Source organism: Cygnus atratus, chromosome 1 (assembly GCF_013377495.2).
Source record: "Cygnus atratus isolate AKBS03 ecotype Queensland, Australia chromosome 1, CAtr_DNAZoo_HiC_assembly, whole genome shotgun sequence".
In the NCBI taxonomy this organism is placed as follows: Eukaryota; Metazoa; Chordata; class Aves; order Anseriformes; family Anatidae; genus Cygnus; species Cygnus atratus.
The window spans coordinates 35494210-35518200 of NC_066362.1; the positions used below are offsets into that span (position 1 = coordinate 35494210).

General features: G+C 43.0%; 2 protein-coding genes across 5 annotated transcripts in view; one reads left to right on the forward strand and one right to left on the reverse strand.

The window, feature by feature from the left end:
• MON2 (MON2 homolog, regulator of endosome-to-Golgi trafficking) overlaps positions 1-5315 on the forward strand; it is a 111331-nt gene extending 106016 nt beyond the window's left edge. Inside the window, exon 37 of the mRNA XM_050708237.1 lies at positions 1229-5315. The gene's annotated coding sequence lies outside the window, so the exon portion shown is untranslated. The remainder of the gene's footprint in view (positions 1-1228) is intronic.
• Positions 5314-23991, reverse strand: part of PPM1H (protein phosphatase, Mg2+/Mn2+ dependent 1H) — a 132682-nt gene continuing 114004 nt past the window's right edge. Inside the window, exons 8-10 of one of the 4 annotated variants that reach the window (XM_035544250.2) lie at positions 23637-23744; positions 17553-17704; positions 5314-11477 (exon numbers count right to left, since the gene is read on the reverse strand). In XM_035544250.2, coding sequence (XP_035400143.1) covers positions 11330-11477; positions 17553-17704; positions 23637-23744 — 408 coding nt within the window. In that variant the 3' untranslated portion in view covers positions 5314-11329. Of the gene's footprint in view, positions 11478-13126; positions 13439-17552; positions 17705-22228; positions 23367-23636; positions 23745-23991 lie in introns of those variants that run through there. The other 3 variants (XM_035544252.2, XM_035544251.2, XM_035544253.2) reach the window with 3 other exon arrangements.

Here is a 23991-nt window from a genome sequence, read left to right on the forward strand (position 1 = left end):
CTTAACAATCCTATTTCACAGTGTGCTTTAGATTCCCAACAACAGAAAAAAAATTACTTAAGAAAAACAACTTGCAAATCCAAGACCAGGCGTCTATTTGTGTGCAGTTCTAAATGAAGCTTTACCATTTCTTAACTAATGAGGATCTTCTCCATGTGGAATAAATTCTTAGTACTTAGCAGCATTAGTAATGCTTCAAGAAAAAAAAAAAGTATTTAAAATGGTTCAGTTGCCAACTGTCTTTGACTGTCTCGGTAAGACGTTGAAACAGACCTTCTGCTCTAAATTAATAAGGCCAATCTCAAACACACAAAGCCCAGAATGACCGATCATTCTTCTGGTGTCCTCGCTATCTTTACTGAGGTCAGATAAATCACTTTCAAGCTGTTAAATCAATGATCATAAATTAGGGCTCTGTTTTTACAGCGCCTTGTGGGAAATTCTCATGGTTAAATTAATCTAACAGCTGCAGTGAAGAGCACCTCCCACAAGATCATGTCAAAAGTTCTCTCCCCCCCCCCCCATTTTTTTTGTTAAAGGGAAAAAATGCCTGAATTATTTGTTTTTACCTAGCGCACAAAATGGAATCCCTCGGTCTGTCCCTGCTAATTCATGTTTCAATTGTACCCAGCTGTTTAAATTGCACTGCGCAGAGATTGCCTTGATCCCCAGGTGCTGGTACTCCATCTGTGCTGCTCTGAGAGACTATTTACAGCAGAGGTTAGGCCAGCGATTGCTGGGATGGAAAACTCATTTCTCAGCCTGGCTTTTATTTACACTCTTATTAAAGATCCTTTCACTCATGCTGGAATGGCAGCTAGTGGCTGCACTGAGCATTTGGCGTTGAGCCAAGCAGCGAAATTACCATGTCGATGAAAGATAGCCCGCTTCCATTTTAACCTTTCACTGTTCTCCCCTTTCCATCTATATTTGCATGAAGAAGGATGATTATTGAAAGAGATAGGGGGACAAAGGGATGAGAGAATCCTTGTCAGCTGAGCTTTTCAAGGGATAAGCCAATGGTTTGTGACCAATTTGAAAAAATCTTTACTGCCTTATTAATTTCCTACTCCTTTCCCTTAATTGCTATTAGAGTTTATTTTCACATGAAGCAACAGAGCTGCTCATGCTCTGCTCCTTTCCTCCCCCCACTGCTTCCCCGTGCCTTATGAGTACAACCCTGGGATATGTCTGCAACGTTGAGGTTTCTCCTTCATCCCCAATGCAGGTCACACAGAGCCACAGCAACACCCTCAAAACGCTTTTCCTATGAATATGCCTCTTAGAAATGAATCGCCTTCCTGGAAGCAAGTGGCTCGTTCCTCACAGCATGTCACATCACCGGGGAGGGCAGGGGAGGGTGCATGCACAGTTGGTGGGGGAGGCTGGCATGTTACAGACCTGGCTGCACTTAAACAAATGAAAATAACTGTTTATCCAGAAAACTCAGCACATCTGTTTTGGGGAGCAACACAGGCTTGGCAAAAAGAACCAGAATCCACCTCAGCTGTTGTGAGACAACAACCCACCATCCTGAGCGCCAGCTACAGCACAGCACAACGAGGACAAGAGCCCCAGATCCTCAAGCCACGCTACCAGACTCCATTCATGAGATAGACAGACCGTGCACTTCAGTATAGCCATGCTGCAGGTTCTTGACTGCTACCAAAGCAGTGCTTTTCTTTCTCTTTACCTTCCCGGACAGCAGGAGAGGAGTCTATTTTCCATTTTCCTGGATGGAGGAGCAGAGCAGTGGCTGTTCTGAGAGGTTTACAAGACTTGGTGCTCTTGCTCCTGATCCTATTTTGGATAGTGTGCAAATATTAACTTTCATATATTAAAAAAAAAAAAAAAAAAAAAGCAGTATTTCCTGCAGGATTTAACCTTCTACCTAGCTGCTTGTGTCCTACTGTTGTTTAGCCACTTGGCCACTCTTTAACCTCACAGGTCACCAACAATCATCTCTGCTCATGCCCAGGAGGCTCAAATGCCTGCTGCTGGCCGGGTGCCAGCGGCTCAGGGGGACCAAGCACCTAAAAGATGGAGGGTTTGTTAACAAAAGCACAAATGTGGACGTTGTTGTATTCTGGGTAACAGACAGCTAAAAAGGGGGTGTTTGCAGACCACCGCTTTCTTTCAGCCCCTGGAACATGCACAAACAGAGCACACTTTCCCATATCTTAGTTGCTGTTCAAAGTTCCTTGCTATATTTTTTCATACATAACATGCAGAAAATTGAATTCATAATTCTATATAAAATATGTTATATATAATACATACAAATATAAATTATATAATTTATATATAACTCTAACATTATGTATGTGCTTATTTACCAGCACTCAGTCTGTGCCATTCAGCTAACTTCAGTACTTCAGGTTAGTTGGGTTTTGTCCTTTGCAATGCCCAACTGATCGAGTGCCTGAGCACCCCTCTGTCTGCTTTCCCAGTGAAGCTATCAGAAGGGAAACTTTGCAGAAGCAGTAGCAGGGAAGCTTTACTTGGAAGTTTTACATAACTGTAATCTTTATTTTATTTATTTATTTATTTAATTTTGGAGCTAAACAGACCTTCTCTAAAACACCATTCTCAGAAAAATGTAACCACAGAAAGATTTACTGTCTGAGCATTGTGTTTAATATTTTTTCCCCATTCATAAAATACTTGTATGTCTGGACATGAGACTCAGTTTGAAGGGTGTGTTTTGCTTCTTGTCTGGCTCATTTAAACTGCTTATATGCTAGTGCTCAAGCAGAGAAGGGGGAAGAATGATGTCCCATCTCTTATAAAATATTATAAAGGCTCAGATGGAAAATAACATTGCATGACTGCTGGTAGACAACAAGTACTAAAAGGTGTGTGCATGCTTGCATGTGTGTAAAGACCACCAAACTATTTATTTATTTAGCTGAGAGCAACGTGAACTTATTCCTCAGCAAATGCAGCATAAGAAGTTTATTGCTTGTTGTTGGAGTACCTTGTTCTCAGCGAGCTGAGGTGCAGTTGACATTTGGCTGCCAGCTTGGGAGAGCTGGAGGATGATAATAAGATGTTTGGTGCAATTACCAGTGCTACCAACCCAGGAACAAAAGTAAACAGGCACAACTCGAGGATGAGCGCAGCTTTCAGAGTCAAGGTCTAACTCACTTGAGGCTGTAGCAGTTCCCTGCTTTTTGTACATTCTTTGGCAATTTCCTACTTAAATAATTGGTTTCTCTGCTTCTAGATCTTGGAGAAACGCAACTGGATTTGGCATCCTCTTGCCTACCCCATCCCATCCCAGTACGTGCTAGGATATTGCCCTGTGCTGTGGAACAGCTGCCACAGCCCACAGCTGCTGAGGCTCTCCAGCTGCAACAGGGTTTAGGATTAAAAATTGAACTAACACACATTTCAGAGCTCTGGATGGGCAGACACAGTCTGAATTTTGGAAAAGAGCAAAATAACTGCAGGTGTGCCAGTTGCTTTTACATCCCCGTCTTTTATTGAATATTATACTGTGCAGAGAAACTGAGGAACAGTTTGTGCTACTTGATGAAGAGGCTGTCTTGTTATCTGTCTATAACAGCTACTTTCATGGGAAAACAGTGTGTTTTCTTGTAATTTTACTTCAATATCTTGCAGTATCTCTATGCTTGTCTTATATTCCTAAAGAAAAAAAATCAGCAAAATTTCATTGTTTTCTGCTTAGTCCCTGAAAAATTGTAGCAATAACTACAGAAATAGGTGACAATTGTCACATCGGAAGCCAAAAGCTTCATCTGAGCTTGTGTGGCTCTTGCATCCAGCTCTTCAGTTACTGAGAAGTAGTTTCCCTAGAGAATAGTTGGGCTGAAGAACTGGGGCAACAAGGTTCAAAAATAGAGCCCTCCAAAATCAACTAAAAACCATAAAAGTTTTCCTTTTAAAGCAGGAGAATTCACATATTACATGCATGTATGGTTTCATTTTGAGGTAATGAGCCACATTAAGTAAAAGATAAAAAAGAAACTGTTTCCCTTTCCGCTGGGCTTCCCTTCGGCTAGCAGTGGTTTCTGCGTTGCTGGTGAGCATCAGCTGCCACGGGAGATGAGAGGTGGGGAGAGGTGAAGAGCCAAAGGCTCAGTGGTTCTTCCAAAACAACGGCTACCTGCTCCAAAATATTTTAAATTAAAGAGGAGCATGGTAAGGAGAAGGAAGGAAGGAAAAATAACACCCATAGCATAAATGAACCCCTATGCTGGGGTAGAGCCTGCAGGGAAATGTCTTGACTTACCACAGACAAGAAAAAGAAAATAAAAATAAAAATAAAAATAAAAATAAAAAACCACATACACACACAAAAACACACGGAGTGGTAAATCCAGGGATGAGTGTTGGGTTTAGGGGCGATACCAGATCATTACAGTCAGTTGCAGAGCTGTCTTTACAGAACACCACGAAGGATTGCCTTCTATTGCTTGAGGGAATAACTGCTCAGGAGTAAAGGTCAGGGACATTTTGACTCTTTAGAGACTGAGATATTATGCAGTAATACGCCCAAGAAAAACAATGCAATTCTAATCTTAGGTGGCCTAAAATTCATGAGGGTTCAGAGATCTCATCAGTCTATGCATCTAAATAATCAGTCTTAAATTAGCTGCAGGAAAGATCTAATTATTTCTTCTACTGCAGCTTCCTCCCTCTCCCCTTAGTATTTTGTGGCAGAGTGCTGAAGAATATTCCTGCAGCTTCAAGTTCATGATTAATTATTCTTAAATTATTAAACAGGAGTCTCTGAATCATCCTTTCTCTACCTGTAGACACATTTTGTCTACCTTGAGCGTATGCCTTTTATTAACCTTGTCCTCAAAGCGCAATATTTCCTCAAGTCACTGTATCTACCTAAAAAGTTATGCCGTCCTCTGTTTTGCAGAGTGGAAGAACCTACTTTAAAAAATAAATACATTAAAAAAAATCCTTCATCTTTCCTTCTAACAAGAACAGGATGTGCAGTAACTTTGGTTTACATAAGCATTCCTGGAAAGCACGAGTGTGACTCTGGAATCAATAAAAGCTGCAGTGTAAGAGTATAAAGAAGTAAACTTTTCGTGAAGGCATGTTGCTGTACAGGGGTACATTAAGAAGCCAAAACTTCAGGCCTCTGTTTTACAGCAACTGCACAAAATACAATAAATTACTGCAATTGTTCCCTTCTATAGCTTTAGGTAACAATGTACATTCAGTATAAGACTATGAAAGTATTATTGCACTCACTGCATATAGGGATTATAGAAACTGATGTCCACATCTGAAGACTTGTATCTATTACTTAAAAATGAAAATAATGAGCCTTACTTGAGCTACAGTCTGACACAATTTAGGGTCTAAGAGACGCAAAAGCAATAACACGATGCAGAGCATGCTCCTTTAGGCTCACTTGGCATGGGACAGCACCCTGTCACTGCACACTACCGACTCTGATTTATTCAGCTTGCACTAGTGAGGCCGGCAAAGCTACTCCAAAGTGTATTTGGACTGTAATTTTAAAACTGACTCAGTGGTCTGAGTGCAGTAGTAAATGGTAGGACTTAGAGGAGAGTAAGAAGAACCAGACTGAAAACAACAAATCCTTCATCTTTGCTCTGTTATGCTCAGTTAACACACCGGGCACATGCAGCATTTTAAAAACTGGGGTAACACTGGTGACACAGAACAAATGTGTTCACTGCTCTTCTACTGAATCTGAAGTAAAATAATAATGGAGAGAAGTAGTAGTGCTACAAGGCAACATCTGAAGAGGCAAACAGCAAACAGCACGCCCAGATCTCATCCCTGTGCTACATAAGGACATTGCCCATGGGTGTGCTGGTACAGTGCAAAGAGGCAGGTGTTACCTCCTGCCTATTCCGTACCTTCAGCTACATCTTTGGTTGCTGAATTACCATGACGACTTGCTTCGATGGAATCAATGAATCAGCTTCGGTTTCACTCTAATAAAAACTTTGGAATGGAATTTGAGATGGTGATTCCTGAGAAACTGGGGAGGAAAAACATATCCCAACTGCACTGTCATTTCAGAACTTGCACCCAATTTTTCATACCACAGACAGCGGAGAGCTGAGCACTCTGCATAGCTCTTCATTGAGTCAAACACAGCAGCTGGCAACCCGAGCAATGAATCACAACCTAAAAGCAGCGTGCAGCTCACAGGGCTCTCCTACAGCTGAACTCCTCTGGATCACCCCATATGCTGAGGCACCTCGCAGGGATATACTTCATTAGATCTGGTGTGAGACCTCTCATCAGGGACTTGGCCTTTCCCTGGTAAAACACTGTGTGCTGCTTGACTGTATTGCACAATTAATACACAAGGAGACTCAGGTACTCTTCAGGACAGTCAGAATAATAATGGTTATAGATATAGATGTATATATATAATTTAAAATTTTATTTAAAATTTTGCGCATACACTTCTTCAGCATCCTCCTCTTTTTTTTTTCATTGCACTGAAAAGTTTCAAAAAACACAAAATATATCCCTTTACTAAACATTTTTTTTTGTTCTTAGGTTACAAAAAGATTAACATTTCACAGTCACAAAGCATAAGTACATTGGTCCAAAACATCTTCCTCCAGCAGGTCCTCCATTCTTCAGGACATATAAAACCTAGAGAGTTTTACAGGTCTCAAAATAAGATGACTTGTCCAATGAAGGGAAGAAAACAGTGACGGCTATTAAAAAATATCCCAAACAAAAATAAGATACCTATGAAAGAACATCACCAGCAACAGTTAAAAAATAAAAAGAAAAAATAACGATAATAAAAAAAAATGAGACCAGAGGTGGACAAGGGCATCCTCCTTCAAGTACGTCACAGGTAGAAATACAGCAGCACAGTTACAGCATTGTTTGGTCACGCTCTATGGCAGCCACATCACTACGTCTGCATCTAAAACATGTGGAGGAAAACTATTTACACACCGAGAATGTCGGGAAGGAACAACAGTTCCGTAGAGTTTGCAGCTCCTGTTTGATACAAGCGTTGAAATTATTTGCACGTAAGATTAAAAAAAAAAAAAGCAGCAAAATGCTGATGCAGGAAGAAACACAGCAGATTGGCTTGGAGTGTGTAGTGTTCTTTAAAACCTAGTAAAAGCTCAAAGCCAAAACATCAAGTGCAGTTCTTAGTTCTTCAAAAATATCTTGGAGACACAGAGTCTACCGCATCTCATAGACCTCACCTGTCGTATTTTAATATGGAATCAACTTCAACATGAAAAAGCACGGCTAATGGCAGGCTATGACCGCTTTTCTTTAGCTTGTTAGACCTGTTGCTCTTCAGAAGTCCTTTTATTAAAAACATTTTCTTTCTCCAGCATGAGGCCACTGAAAATTAGCCCTCTTGGACAACAAACTTCTGTGTTCATACGGGAAGCATCACTGCATTAATTTTACAGAAGACAGTTGCATGCCTCACTTAAGGTGTAAATGAAATTCTGAACTGCTGTCTTCATCTAATTAAGTAAGGGTGAGTTCAGGCTGTAGTGTGAGAGAAAACCTCTGAAATGTCTGTCCTACATTCTGCAACAGCATTCACGGGGGAATGGTAGAAGCTTCTTGGGTCTGGGTTTCTAGAAATTGGACTGGACCAGGCACCAGAAGGCAATGTTAGATGGCGTTGTCTGCTAATCTGAGCTATGTGGCATACTATTTCCTTTCCTTGCTGGCGTCCAAGGAATGAAAACTTGCCTAGCTTTCTGAGCAGTGCCAGCGCACTGGCAAGGATACAGCACTGTGCAATGGCAGCGCTAATACAGATGTAACTCAGGGCTGAGGCTCCTTGCTGCTCACACTTAAACAATTTTGGATACTAAGAGAACTTCGATAGCCAAAAAAAAACACAACAAAAACATAGTGCTGACAGCATCAGGCAGTGACTAAGATGATGTGCCAAGGACCTAAGATTTGGACTTGGTGCCGAACTTGCTCCAGTTCGAGATGAGCTCCTGATTTCAGAGATTCACTGAGCAGCAGAGCAGCTACAAGTCTGAACGTGGCCGTATCCATCCTGTGTCTAACTGAAAAATGGCATTGTGCATTGTGGACCACAGCAACCCTTCCTCCCTGCCGTCAGTGATTTCTAATGCTGTGACTCCCCAGTAATGCACTCTGTGATGAAGTAGGGAATGCGCTTAGTTATACCAGCTTCACACAAACCTCCCCAACAAATGGCTCCTGCTTCCTAGTCGTGCCATGCTTTGGCATGTAGATGTATTCATACCATGCTGTGAAGCAGAGCACAGAGCACAGTGCAGGCATGTAGGAAGCTCCTAATGAAGGCAAGTAGAAGTGAGAGCCCAGGTGCTAAAGCGGCGATCAGAGATGAACCAGCGACACTTAGGGTAGGCAAGCCTGTAAATGTGTAACAGGGACTTTGTAAAGAAGCAAAACAAAAAAACATCACAGCATAGTTTCAGTCACATACATCTGAGTAGAAAGCTTTTTATTACTCTTGAAAATTTTCAGAATTGATGCTAATTGATGTTAATTGTTGATCCTGTGCTTCTGCCCTTTCCAGGAGAAGAGCTCATAGCTAACACAACTTGACCTAGGTAGGCGCAGCAGCTGCAGGGAAGCAGGCTGACTGATGGCAATGCCTCAGGTGAACAGCAAAACTGGAGGCTGATGCACAAAGCCATACTAATGCCTGCGAGATTTTGCTCTGAAAACTGATCCCTGAATTTGCTCCCACCGAGTCATGCACTCTGCCGCCCCATCTCTCTAGGGGTACATTTAAAAACACCACTGAAAGAGAAGATGCATTTTCCATTGCCTTGAAATTTCACTTTTAAATTTTGGCTGATGCTATTCCGGAAATTAATTTCTACCACACTGTACTCAGTGGTTTTATAATGACTGGTGTGAATGCTGACACCATGTTACTGAATAATGAAGACTAACACATGGGTACCAAAATATTTGACTCTGGCTTGTAGCTGGTAAGAGCAAGCATCAGCTTCTTTGCTGTTCACGTGACTTTAGAGGAATTGCCATTAGTTTCTTCATTAAAGAGGATCTTTATTGCTAAAGGACTACACAACTGCATTTGCAAAGAGACAACAGGAGTTACACAGAGCATGAAAAGCATGTTTACAAGTTTATTAGGCCAAAAAAAAAAAAAAAAGACTGCAAGAGAAGATCTCTTGCTTGAACTTCAAAACATACGTGGGGCCATGTGAAAAATACTCTAGACTCCAAACCTGCAGATCTCTTTTCACCCATTTGCTCATACAAAAAGATGTAAAGGGGAAAAAATAAAAAGGAATAGATAGTGTGATAACACATAATCAGATACACGGTTGATTTATACTGAAGCTCTAGAACATAAAACCTCAGTGTTCTGCACAGCTTTATCATATGCAGGCACTGGGGCATGCATGGAACAGCTTCCAGGCTAAAATCATGCAGTTTGCTGCATGTGTGAGCCATCACACACTCCGCATCGGCTCAGCTCACCTCTGAAACTCCTACTGGGTCTAGAGACTTAGAGTAGGGCATTTGAAATTCTCTGAGAATGTTGCACACGTACTTTTGGATGCAATCAAATAAAGCATCTGGGCAGCTATACCAAACAGCACTGTTCTTTGTTTACATAGCACGTTATAAATTATAAAACTGGCAAGCTCTAGGCTACTCCTGTTCAGGAGAAAGTCTGCACACCTCAGGGAGCACAAAGGACACAGCATCCTCCTCTTAGAGCTGGCAGTTTCTCCTTTAGAAAGGATATAACATTTGTGAGATGCCCAGTCAGTGCTCTGCAATTATGTCAGCTCCCTGTCTTTTGGCTATTCAAGAAGTAGCTTTTATGTACAAGCCGGATTAGCAGCTCCAAAAGAACGTGGTCTGGGAGCAATTTAGGTTGAATCTGGCTCCCCAGCTGACACATCTGCCTATATATGAGAACCTTCCTTTTTTTTTTTTTTTTTTTAATTGCAGCCAATGAAGTGAAGTGAAGAGCTGTCTGTCTGAAGAGCAGGCAGCTAGGTTAAGCTGCAGATTTGCTCAGTTGTTACTCCCTTGGACTTGCTTTTACTCCAATAATGTACTCAGGTTTTCTTTATTTAAATCAATTCAGTACTGGTAAGAAAAAAAGCTGATGAAGCTAGTGAAGGGTGAAGGGCTGGTAACTATCACAGTGATCTTTTGATCCTCAACTACAGTCCTCAACAACGGAGAGGACAGAAAGTTATAAGCTGACACTTTCTGATCGCCAAGTCAAGCAGGAAGCAGGAATATGGTGAATAGTAAGTGAGGCAGGAAGAAGTGAAATCATTCTTAAACAGATCACTATCTGTGTACCCGAACTGATAACCAGAACAATATCGTCACTTCAAGTAGAAATCCAGATGAAAATATACTCAGGAGCCCAAATAAATTTACCGAATCCCAGCTGATGCAAAAGCTGTGTGTTCAGGGATCCTTTCAACAGGATAAGGCAGACAGACCCATTCAACGAATGAAAATCTCTGATCCCAAAGAAACCACGACCTCCAGGTAAACATCACATAAAGCTGAGTTTGCTTGCCCTGTATAAGCATGGTATACGCACAACAGGGAATCTCGACAAATAACTCCTCGTATCAGAACAAATCTTGCAGTACAAGACTGTGACCTATTTCTCCTGGACAATTTTGCAGCTGGCTGTTTTAGCTGCAGTAAACAGGTATAGTCACACTAAAAACAATTTCAGTTTTCCTACTAAAATACAGGAGTATAGTCTACTGAAGAAGAGATGAGAGGAAAAATGGGGATTCAAAGGATTACACAAGTTTGCAGTTGTCCATAGGTAAGTCATGAAAGCAACTTTTTGGAAGAAGAAAACTTTTGAGTCTCATATATATATATATATCTATAAAAGTACTTTTAAATGAGATGTAACCCAAGTCACTACTCTGAATACCTGGGGTTAGACTTCAGGAGCCTCCATGGCTTCTGATACCCACCTCTACTTTCAGAACTGAAATGGCTCTTCCAAGCTACATAGTAAACTGAAAAAAATTAACTCATATTTCATGTCTTCACCTGGAGGGATGACAGAATCCATAATATGCTAGCAGCATTTAAATCCCATTCCCGTTAAGCACCAAAACCTTTTCTATAGGGGAGTTGTAATCTTAAGGGTTATCTTTAATCATATACAGTATATGTGCAGAGCCCTGCCTTTCGGGCAGAAAAATACCCCTCCAGCATTAGCTTTGAATAGATTACATCAGTTGGAGATGTCCCAGTCAGATCACCAAGAACACATCGTCTCTTAGAGACCCTTCCTGAAAAGATCCCCTTTCTGCAACCGCTCTCGATGCTACTCTCACGACTGCTTGTTCCCGTGTATTAAAGGAATGACGTAGACAGATATGTCGTCTCCAGAGCCCAGCCTGTCGTTGGAGATTCGCCAGCCCCGGTCCTTCAGCACTCCCCTGGCTCGCATCACCAGGTCCTGCGCCGCCAGTGTGTACCTGTGGAGAAGGCAGAACACAGCCAGGGAGGGCGAGCATTATGGCCCAGCTTGGTGAAGAAAGCCTGGAGACTTACATTTGTCAGGTACAAGGACAAGTTACTCAGAAGCAGAGAAATGGTAACCACAACATCCCCACAAAGCAATTGTTCATAATTCAGTAGCAGTTTTTGTCTCAGAAGGTATTTCACAGGCAATGATCAATCAAAAAGCGACCGGTCATTTTAAGTACCCAACTTCACAAGTTTTCAGAAAATATTAAAAAAAAAAATGCTTTAACAAGTTAAGTTTCTAGGAGTAGTCCGAAAAATTGAGGACACAAGTAACTCCGCTTGTTTACTGAGACCTACGCTTGGGGACTGAAACACCTGGAGGTAAATATGGGTTTACTCATTCCATAGACAAACTGTAATAAAGAATGTGATTTGAAAACAAGCAATATTTAAAAATAAAATCTGAATTGCCCTTTAAACCAAGTAGATAAGCTATTTTCCTTGACTATAAAAATGATTTTTGAATTTCTTTTATAGTGAAACCGGAAAAAGAAACTTAATACAGCCAGATTCACAGAGTCCACAGTCCATTCACATTTATGGGTTCAATGAAAACTGTGTGAATGTGAGTTGTCAAGTGCTTAATTTAGTGAAATACTGACAGTTTCATGTTGCTTCAAAACTCCCAGACTGTGCTGGGCTGAATGGCGTTGTATTTATGGGAGTTATTTTCTGTCCTTAGAAAATACCTGATGCTGCTTGGAGGCTGAAGGGTGTCAGAGCACAAGAAGCGGTGCAGAGATAGTGCTCTGCCCTGCGCCAGCCAGAATGGAGAACCGGTTGTTTACAGCTGGATTACTTCTAAAATGAGTCCTTATTCAACAAACCTGAGCCCGATGCAATATTGATCAGATATCATCCCATATCGTTTTACCTGCTGTTACTAGATCAACACATCTGCGTGCTAATTTAGAAGTTTCCTCCGAAAGAAATCTCATTATGAATGAACAAGTACTCCAATCAATCCTCAATCCAACACCTGCCTGAGATGTTTTGAATTTAGTTGGGTGGAGCCAAGCTTCTCTATGATTTGCTGATTAAAAATTAATTGAACAGTTAAGAGACTCACAAAAAAAAAAAAAAGGAACAAAAAAGACACACGTTCAATATTGTGTCTGCCTGTATTTTATTTAAATCTTAAGTATCAGCCTGTGATGTGATGAGGGGCTCTCCGTAAAGCCAAACTCACAGACAATCAGAAGCAAAGCGCATCCGCGTAATTTAAAGAAAGCAGGAAGGATGAGAAGGGTTGGCATTTCAAGACTCCCTTTTCTAGGGAGGATCCTTGTCCAGAAGCGATCTGCCCAGATTTCATCTGAGGCATAGGAAAGAACAGTGCCTCCACTGATCATAAGCAGTGGACAAAAAAGGGGTTTATTAATTGAGTATCCAAGGAGTATTCTAACCCCAGATAATTTCACCAAAGAATGAATTATTAAATGTAAATGCTATCAAAAGAGATTTTATTCACCCTCTTGGGATAACAGAAGAGAAATACCCAATTTATTACATCCTGTTTCAACAATTTTGGTTCCTTAAGCTCAAACGACTCCTTTGAATCAGGAATAGATTTACTTGCTCTACTAGAAAGTTACTTTTACTGCAAATAAACCAACATTTCACAACACAAAAGGTTCGATGTTAAATCCAAATAATGCTCTGCAGAAGCAATGCACTACCTGCTCCTAATGGTACTGAGGGAGTGGTAACATTTCCAGGTCTCTCTAGTTTTGACACAAAATTTACTTTTAGCCATAAGAGGAGGGCCCAAGGGTCATTTTGCACCAGTCAAGTCATGAACTCTAACACACGCTTGCACAGACGCTGTCTGCAGCTTCCAAGATCTGTCTGCACCAAAGACCTCAAGGTGTAACAGCAGGAGGTGACAAGAAGCACTGATTGTACTGTCCTAATAACGACATGAAATTTTGTTTTCCAAGGGGAAAGAAACAAACATACATTACTTGCATTCTTCAGTTCCCAAATCCCCAAATCAGATGCAGGGCTAAGAACAAAAGGACTCCACATGGCAGGCAAGAAACTGAAATATTTATTCACAGCATGTCTGATGCTAAGAGAGTTTTGGCTAAGAACATCTTTTTCAAGGGTTTCTCAGCTATTGTCAGAATTTAAGAGAAGCAAACCCATCATTCTGGGAGAAAACTTTGCCTTCCTTCTTTTTCTAATTAACAAGGGCTCCCCACATCTAAACAGTACAAAGGAATAAGTACTGCTCTTTATTGTGTAAAGATGTGCTGCTTAATGTTTGGAGAGGGTAAGATAAAAAATAAAAAAGTCTTTACGAAACCAGAAATCCTCCTGTAGACAGACTGTGAAATACACAAGAAAACCAGCACGTTGAAGTGGAGGAGAAGGAAAAGGTGAAGGCAGCAGCAAGGTAACGTATTCCCCTCCCAGCACAGAGCTGAATTGAGTGACGCTGTTCAACTTGGCACTAGAGGAGATGGGGCGAGTTTCTGGTACCTGGAGATGAATAGCAGCAGCAGTCCATTATTGAATGCTTTATTCTCCAGCGCTCTGAACTTGGGATTCAGCTGTCAAGACAGCATTAGAGAACTGCTGAAGTAGTTTTAAAGTATCTACTTCCTCCTAATGAACAGCCTTGCTGGAATACAACTTCTGTGTTTTAAGAATAAATATATATATATTTTCTCCGGCTCAAGCTTTCAGTATTGATCAGTGAAAGTACTGCAGGGGAAACCGTGGCAGCGGGGGCAACATGCTGTTGTCTGAGCAGCTTCTTATCCGCTCACACACAGCAGAGGTGGAGCAACTCCCCAGCACCCTCATAAATCTCCACATGGGGTGAGAGAGAGGAAGGACAGGAGGGAGGATGAGAAATAAAAGATTCCCAAGGTCAGTGTGTAAGCGTGAGTAAGCGCAGCCGAAGGAAATGGTCAAGATTCATGCTTCTCTTCATCTTCATACTTTCTCAGACAGATGATGTATGAAAAAGCAGCAGTGTGTCGCTACCACCTGTTCTTCGCTCAGGGTCGCCTTCATGCTCTTGTGGGCCACAGTACCCGTAAGAAATGAGCTGGCTAAGAAATCCAGCTCAAGCCTGGCTCCTTCGCTCTATCGCAGCATTGCCCAGCCCTCGTGGAGAAGCTGCTCTCTGATCAAGTCTGTTCTCGTCACCCGCTGCCCAGATCCCCTGAGGCTGTGTCTGCATGGCTGGGTGAAGACTTCACTCCCTGTGCACTTGGAGATGCCCAGGCACATGTTACGTTTGACAGGATTCAGAAATGTTTTTCTGTGGGTAACAAACACTCAGAGCTCTGACAGTAAATACCAACAGGAAAGAGTCCCAAGAGCTTTCCGGAGGGCTATGAGCGCTTATCCATCAGGCTGTAAAATGACTTCTAATTCAAATGGGAGGGATATTGTTCCCTAAAAGAGCTAATTACATAATAGATAAGTACTGTGCAGCTCTAAAATCTTCCTATTTTTATTTTCCCCTTTCTCTTTGTTAAATATGCTTCTGTCAGGGAATAAGTAGGCTACTGGGTCAGATGGATCCAGGGTCCAGGGTCTGCTCCAAATGGTAGGTTCTTCAGAAGACCATGGCATTACCAAGCCCAGGGGGCAAGCCCCTTACATTCTGACAAGTTTTCTGCATCCCTAGAGATTTTACATTTCCAGCTGATCACCTCACCACAGACTGTTACTGCACCCATCACAGAACTTGACATTTTGTGGGATAACATCTCCTTTAAACATAACACTGATAATGCTGCAAACACGATTTTCCTGTCTCTGAGTAGGGAGAGGAATGAACACAACTCCATCGTCTGAGCTGCTATGCTATTGTAAATTCATTAGTTATACCTCATTTGGACCACTGAAGTAATTACATAAAACCCCTCACACTGTACTTTAAACCCTTTAAATATTCTTTATAACCAAGCAGCACGAGCAATTCCACAAAGGTAATTTTCATAAATATCATTGTAAACTATATGAGGGACTGTTCTAATTACCTTTTGCAAGCTGGCGTGAGAAATGTCTTGCTACCACTATTTGTAAGCCTCTAAATGACCTGGCACAAAGTTACTTAAAAGAACAAATTAATTTTCGATTCAGATGTCCATTCATAGACCAATAGGTCAAACACTAATAAATGTGTTTGTTCTAACTCGTAATACAGCAGGCCCAATTCTGGAGTGTGTCGTACTCACACTGGTACAAACGAGACTAATCCCCCACAATTATTGGGGCTAAACCAGCATAAATACATCTAAATCAAATAGAGAAAATATTATTTTTTCTTCACTAAGACTTCTGTGAGTATTCTATAATGGATGAGAAATTACACACCTTGAAGGTCAAGCAGATTGAACAAGGAATTCCCATTCCTACTGCAACAGAAGTGTTGGCTATCTCCAGTGCTGGAAACACCAGAAGGAACAAGACCGACACAGTGTACCCAGACCGTGTTCACAGCTAACAGGCCCAGCCAGGACTGTAGGAAGAGTCAACCTTTCCCAATTACCAAAAGACAATGGAGGCAGAGTAGGGCACAGGTACTGCATTATACTAGCTGTGTTTGCAACCGGAGACTCAGGGGTGCAGAATTCAGAGCAAAAGCTCCCTACCATCTCTGAACAGCGCTAGGGAAAAATGGGAAGGCAATTGGGTTGGTCTCCTCCTACCTTCAATGAACAGCTGATCTGCACAGCACAGTGCCAGGTGCCCTGGAAGTGCTCCTCACTAACCATGCCTGATCTCCTCCCAGAGGGAGGGCAGAGGAACTTTCATGGCTTGCTGAAGTAGAGATGGGCCTGTGATTTGGAGTGGCTGCCACCTTAAAACCCAAGTGGCTGTCAGGGTGTCCGTACCCACTGCGTCCTCCCGTTCGATGATGGAGAACAGGGCTCACCCCGTGAAGATGACCACTCAGTAATAATAGAAACACAAAGTATTTTGAGACTGGTTTTCCCCATACCCTCAAGAGCCGCCACATCTAAACAAGTGAAACTCAAGCTCTCACACAGTCCTGCATGTTCTCACTTGGCCGCTGAGATATCCCACTGCTTATGTCCCAAACTCCACTTTCCACAGGTACAACTGAGGATGCTTTAAGGGCTCTTTTCACCCATACTCATCCCAGGGAGAGGGTAGAAGACAGCAATGGCTAGCCAGGCCTAAAATCAGGAGCAACAGGCGCCCCTCTTTCAGAACAATCTCTGGAGAAGGACGAAGCTATTTCCACTTTCATCATCCTTTTAGAAGCGAGAGACTTCAGATCTCCGGCTTGATGTTTTAATTCACAGTGACACTGAACTCGGCAGCAGACAGACACTCCAGGCACACACTGCTCCAGTTAGTTTGGGAAGTTTTTTGCTTGCTTGATGGTGTATTTTAAAGAGAGAAACTGACCAAGAGGAGATAAAGGCAGGAAAATGAAGAGGATTACATGGGCTACAATTAAACAGACTCCAGCTACATGAAATAGAATAAAACTCTGCACTTAATTTGTCACCACAGCTGTCCAGCAGCTGGCAGGCACTGGGCATCCCCTACCAGAGGTGGGTTTAAAGGTCTCAGCATGACTAGGAATGAGTGGCACCCACACTGCGCAGTGTTTACTCATAAGTATAGAGTGTAAGAGAGATACCGATAAGGTCCTAGCAAGAAACAATTCTTTAGTATTAAAAGACTGTCCAGAGGAGAGTTAAGTGTGACTGCTGGAGACAGAGACCTGTTGTCATGTTCTTCTAAGACCTCAACCTCCTTCAGTTTCCATGTGACCTATTATAGCACACAAGATGGATCCTGTGCCAAGATACCATGATCCCACAACTTTCCTTTGAAGGTAGGCAATTCTGAGTTATAACTGGAAAAAAACAAACCCAAATCACATTTGCTGTAGGGACTCCATCCAATGTATAAAAACGTGCATATCTACTGCATATTATCTACATCATATGTTCTACACAAATATATTACCAAAAAGCACTCTTAATTCCAGAGACACTAGAAAGTCAGGGATGAGCACAAACCTGTGGGGATCATCAGGGTCACAGTTTGGTAGGAAGTTAGTGACAGCTTCTGCCACTTCTTCGTTTAACAGAACATCCCAGAGTCCATCAGTAGCTAGGATAAGAACATCATCCGGACCATGCTCATACTGCAGGAGGTCGTAGACTCTCACCTAAAACACACAAAAAACATCATGAGAGACATCCCACAAGCGTTGACCCAGCCGGGACGGACCCAAGTGTTCCTGAGCGAGGCTGCTCAAAGCAAGCCTCTGATCAAAGCAAAGCCTCCCCCAGCCCAGCTGCCTGGTCTGCATGCGAAGCTCTTCCCTATCGCTGGCAGGGCTAGTCAAATGGAAGCTGAATAATTCATTTGATGAATTTTTGATATTTTCTAATAAAATATTCACAAATAATTGTTTTCACTATTTGTCCAGACCCATTTAACTCTGCCAAATAAATTGCATATGTTGTGCACTGCAGAAGGTATCTCATTCGCCTTTCCAGGCCCGAGGCAGGCGCTGCGCTTCCGAATGATGCCCAGGCAAGGGAGCAGTCCCACAAAATGGAGAGAAACTATTTACCTGCTCGGCTGTGTGCATCTCTATGGTGTTCAGAGGGTAGAGGCTCACTTGAGACTTGCACAGAAGCGAACCCCCAAGCTTATCTGTGTTAGGCTGTTTTGTTAAAATGCCGGCTGGCTTCAGCACCACAGCCAGGGTGACGGCCGCTGCCAGCGCTGCCTCACAGCCCGTACCGCAACCCCCGGCCCTCTCCTCACTGGGGCCGGGGAAAGCCAGGAGCGGAGGCAGAAGCCTCAGAAGGGGCTGGGAGGCCACCAGCTGAGCCCAAATATGAGCAAAGGTCATCATGAGCATTTTAAAACGAGCCTTTTGGTGGCTGTAGCTCTCCTTCCAGCACATGCTGTATTCCAGCTGACAAAGCACCTGCTCTTGCGATTCCCAGGCTCCAGCAGGGAGCCCTTACAAAGCCCTCCCAGAGCACTTCAATTACCACAGCAACAAGCCCCATCTGAAAGAAGTGTGGCAACCCCGGCATGGCAGACAGGAGGAAACGATGATCTGCACTGAAGTTTGGAAGCAGCTCACCTTGTCACACATCCTGCTCCAGCCTTGGGCTTCACCGACAGCAGCAAATTGGTCAGACAAGCACTTGGCATAGCCAGAAGACATGGAGCTGTTTTATTCTCCCCCCTGGTGCACTCTCCCCTTAGGAGCCACGGAGCAGGAAATGCACATAAAATGCCTGGACCTTTTAATGTAATTATGATTTTATGGGACTGCAAGCAGCTCTGGAGAAACAATCATCTAGACCTCACTGCTAATCCTTACTTGTTTGCCTTTCACTCAAAAGCACAGAAAGGTCATTTGTAAAATGTAACCTTCATTTCATTATCTAAGGTAACAGCTGAAAAAGGACTTTGGAGAGGATTAAAGTCAAGGCAAGATACTCTCTTCATTAGCGCATATCTCCTTATTCAGATTGAGTGGGAATACTATTATAGAAAAGATCCTTATATGCAGCACAGCTCTCCTTTCAAGCCCCCTGCACAAAAGGCAGCAGTTGTCATCTCCCAGAATTTAGTTAACCTTTAACAGCCCAGAGTTTACTGGGCTTCAGGGGATAAACTGGGCAATGCAGCAACCAACAAGTGTACCACACATTCTGGTCAACTCTCCTAGGTATAAGCAAGTATTTCAGGTAGCATCGTGGCTAAAGCTCAGGGATCCACTGAGCAGCAAGCACCTCGTACAAATAACCAAGCTTCTAACATCACAATCTTGTACATTGTTGACAAAAACGAGCTGTTTTAGAGCTGTCCAGTCTATCATAGGTTCAGGTTATGCTTACAGACTGCTTGGACCAGGTGCAGAAATGAGCCAGCTTCTACCTTTCACAGAGCCCTGCCACCAGCTCCCCTGAGCCTCCCAGCCCCTTCTACTGCCCTGGCAAACTTTTGCCCTCTGTAACATCTCCAGAGCAAAAGGACACCCCTTGAAGGCTTCCAGTTAGGTCACCATACTTGTACCATCCACTGATGTCCTATCTGACGTGGAGCAGCAGAACTGGAGATCTGTGAAGTGGTTCAATCTGACTTCAACAATCAGCGAATGCGAAAAGCCAACTACAAGGAAGCAGCACCAACACCCACGACAGTATGAGTTGGGTTACACCACATTTTCTCTCGACTGGAACTTACAGATCTCTGCTGAAATTCAGCAGTGGACACTCACCACCAAACCCACAGTCACACACAACACCTTTCTGAATATGCATTGCGCAGTTTGTCACACAGTGCCGTTCTTCATTACAGGTATTTCTTTCTAATGTTGCTCGCCTACTCGCAATTAGAAGTGCTGAGTAAAATGCTTTGGGCAAGCAACAAATAGGCAGGTGGGCCAGTTTTATATTTACATTTCAAACGACCTACCCACCGGACAAAACCTGTGTTTGGCTCATGCAAAGGACCACACCAGCGCTGCAAAGGCGCTAAGACTTGCCAGCCAGTTCTGTTTGTAAGAGGCAGCCAACATGAGTCCCTGTGGCGTGAAAACTGTTCAAACAAAGTGGCAGAAGAGCCTGCAGCCTTCTGAGGTGCTCCCAAGCAGCCTGCCTGGGGGAATTCAAGCCACACAACAGTCCGCATTCAGTTGCCTGCACTATTGATCAACTCAGTCTCTTCAATAAATTAAACCCTTTCTTAATTGCATTGTCCCTTTTTATGTGCAGTGTTATCCAGTGCGGCTCCACTGGCAAACGACGAGATCTTTCAATACCACCCTCCAAGTAATTTATATGTAAATAATAAAAAGCGGGTCCCAACATTGCTCCCTGCAGCACTCACCAATTAATCTCCTTTTAGCTTTTTACTGCCACCCTTTGTTTCCTGCCCTTTAGCCAATTTCCAGTAGACTGTGCCAACTTTCCACTTAGTCTATAGCTTCATATCTTTTATATTAATAACCTGTGATGCAGAACAGTTTCTCAAATGTTTTTTTCAGAAATCAAAGTGCTCAGGCAAGATCATCTACGGCATTTTTATTTTTTTAATTCTCTGGTAGACATAACCCTGAAGGACTTCAAGCTACTAAAGCGTGATGTTTGCTTCCTTAAACCACCTTGACTCCCTTTGATCAAAGATTACTTCTGTAAGTACTTGCCTCACTTGTTCCTTTAAACGCTGTAATTCCCCAAGATTTCTCCAGAAGGCAGATGTGAATCTAAAACGGCTTCCTTTGACATATTTGTGAAGTCGTCACAAAGATTTTATTAACGTGTTTGGATGAGGAAGAATTCTCCTTGGTTACCTTCTTACCATTTGCTCTGAGTGGTGGCATCGCGTTCATCAGTGGCAAAGGCCAGGTGCTGTTGTTGGAGCCACACTGCGTCCACCGAACGGCTGAGCTGCTGCTTGAAAAATTTCAGGATGAAATTCTGCTTTTCCGCTGCAACAAGAAGGCTCTTGCTGAGCTTTGAAAAGCAGAATTTCCTGCTGAAAGCTTTCAAATGAGCTGTTCCATTATGAAAAATAAATATTTAATTCCATGCCAGAGAGCCTCAGCCATAGCTTGCCTGCTTTGTGCTACTCCAGTTCATTATAAAAGGCTCAATTCTCTAGAGCTCACCAACCTGCAGAAGTCCTCCAAATCTGGTCTCGTAACAGCTGAGCCACTGAATCCTGATTACATTTGTCATTCTTGGCTACATGACTTCTCCTCCCATAGCCTGGCGCTCTATCAAAATGTAAATTCACACCACCCCCAAATTACTTCTATGCCTGTTTCTGGATATAGTCACACGGACGCTTACCTTGCCTTCAGATAAATTTTGGTGGACACGCCATAACAGAGTTTTGTCACCCTGGCAGTAAATACACTGAAAACTCACCACCTTGCCCCCAGATTTGGAAAGGACTCTGTAATTACAGCACGGAAACAGAAGCCAGACTTGGATTCTCCCCATGTCACGACTCACTGTGAGGCTTCACTTCCTGTGCCTCCCCTTTTCCAGGTCTGGAAACCAGACAACGTGCCTCCCTACCTCTACAAAGACAATTCCAAATCCAATGCTGCATGAAGGCCAAATGTGACTGCTGCCTGAGGCCACTGCACTTCCAAGCGCTAGGCTGCCCAGATGGCAGCATAAAGAGGTTGTTTCTTAATGCTGGTTTCTGTGCAAGGCGTCCACATATGGGCAGAACAAGTCAGAGAATGTGAGGAAATAAAGCACTGGAGCCCTCTCTGGGAAGAGAAGGAAGAGATGGTTAAGAAAAGAGGTGTAATGGAAAGCAAGTTGGAACATATTTTACTTCCTAATAAAATTCAGGTTATGTTGGTTTTTTTTCCTCCTTTCCCACATCTCTAAATTGAGGTGGCAGGTGCTCTGTCTTTCCTCCTGCTGCCCTAGTACATTTCTACTGAATTTAACTGAGAAGGGAATATGGAAACAAAGCTAATTTTGCTTCCCTTTAACAAAGTAGTTAAGAGATCCTGAAACGTGGATAGCATAGGAACTGAATGACATATTCCAGAATTTGAACACGCGCTCGCACACACACACTACACACACACCAGAAAAGCCCATGAGAAGCTTCGGTTTATACACACAGACAAATACAGCAGTGGCGGCAATCAGCAGAGATGGTACTGCTGAGATACTGCACTGCAGCTATTACATTCCCCAGAAATGCTGGGTCTCAGCAAGCCAGAAAGAAAAAATAAATAGGTAGAACTGCATCATTGCACTGGCACTAAGCAAAACCATCAGAGTGATGCGGGCAGAGCTGCTGCCTGCCTGGCTGAGAAGTACAGCAGCAGGTCTCCAGTGGTGGGCACCACACACTCAAAAGGGGGAGAGGGAAGGGACTGGATTGACAGCAAGGAAACGCGAAGAAGGGGCTGTCTCTAGATCGCCTCTTTTTCCTCAGGGCCAGAATCTCTCAGTGCTTCATTTTTAAATACTCAAAGATGTTCTAAGCAAGGTCAATTTAATACTTTTATTCCTTTCTAGCAGTGTTATGCCATTTGTGTATTTTCATTCTCTCATGCTGCTGTATCAAGCAATAAGTTCAAGGTCAGATACTGGGTATGGCTAAAACAATGGAAAGGCAGCTCACAGTGGACGGCTCTCAGCATTTGGGCCATGGCAGCAAAGCCTCCTCTTTTCGTGCTCTCATAGGATGGTTTGCCCTTGCTTAATATTTTATTGAAAATGTGTCATCTGTTCCCTGATGTAGGAACATGAATGAAGTTCCAGAGAACAAAGTGAGGTTTGAATGTTTCTTGTTAATAACCAAACACATTCAAACCCATTTAAAAGCCTTTGTATCCCTCACTGCAAGGTCTATGGTGGTCAAACACTAGAATTGTTTGTGTCGAGGCAAGTCAAAACACTGGAGGCATTTAAAACTGGTTTCCAGACAGGTGAGTAGCAGGTTCACTACCCCTAGTATAGTAAATATTGCCTAATCTCTTTTTATGCCATCATTTGGGAATGCACATTGCCATTTCTGACACTATTTTGGGTTTGCACACAACCACCATAAAAAATTAAGTACTGGATGTGAAGGGGCAGCCAGATGGAAGCATAAAGCACTCTTCCAACGCACTCTTGGCGTTTTCCTACTTAGCAGTTGGATCTGGTATCCTCTGCCTAAAGCAGGATGCCATGCTACCGTGGAAGACATCCAATGCTCCCTTCTGCAGAACACTGGTTTGTCTCAGCTTCTGTGAAGGCTGCATGATCCAGGCCTCAGAGGGTGTTGGAGCACATGAAGATGGCGAGAGATGAGTGTCTGCCACACAGAATGTCACACTAAGGAGAAGAAGGTGAGAAGGCATCAGTGCTCTGCCTGGGATGTGGAGCAACCAGAGGCAGGCACACAACTGGAGCAGGAATTGTTAACATTCATACTCCAAGGGAGTTACTAACTTTGGGTATCACCCCACGAGCACCTTTAGGAAGTGCAGCGTGTTACCGAGATTGGCCACAAGAATGGAGTCAGATTTCGGAAGAACAAATAAGCACAGTAAGTATATTTGTTTCTCTCCCGCAAATCAGATAGTCAGAGCTTGGCTGTTTTACCTCAGGAGATGAGGACAGGAAAGGTTTGATGTAGATATTGGAGTCATGCACCTTCAGGTCGTGGTCTCCCAGTCCTCGGGTCACCCCAATTGTTGCCATAACCCGAGCCTGGAAATAAAGAAACGGGATCAAAACTTGTTATGTGCATTGTGTCGACATGGAAACAGATAACATTCCTACTCCACAACTGTCACAGCTAGGGATGAACTCCCCTTTTTCTCCCAGAGGCTTGAGATCCAACATAGCTAATCAATGTAAGAACTTTTCACACATCATTTCCATTTCTCATTTTGTATTTGTGCACATGCCAGTCTACTTATGCCCATCTTAGACTGTGACCATCTGTAAGGAACTG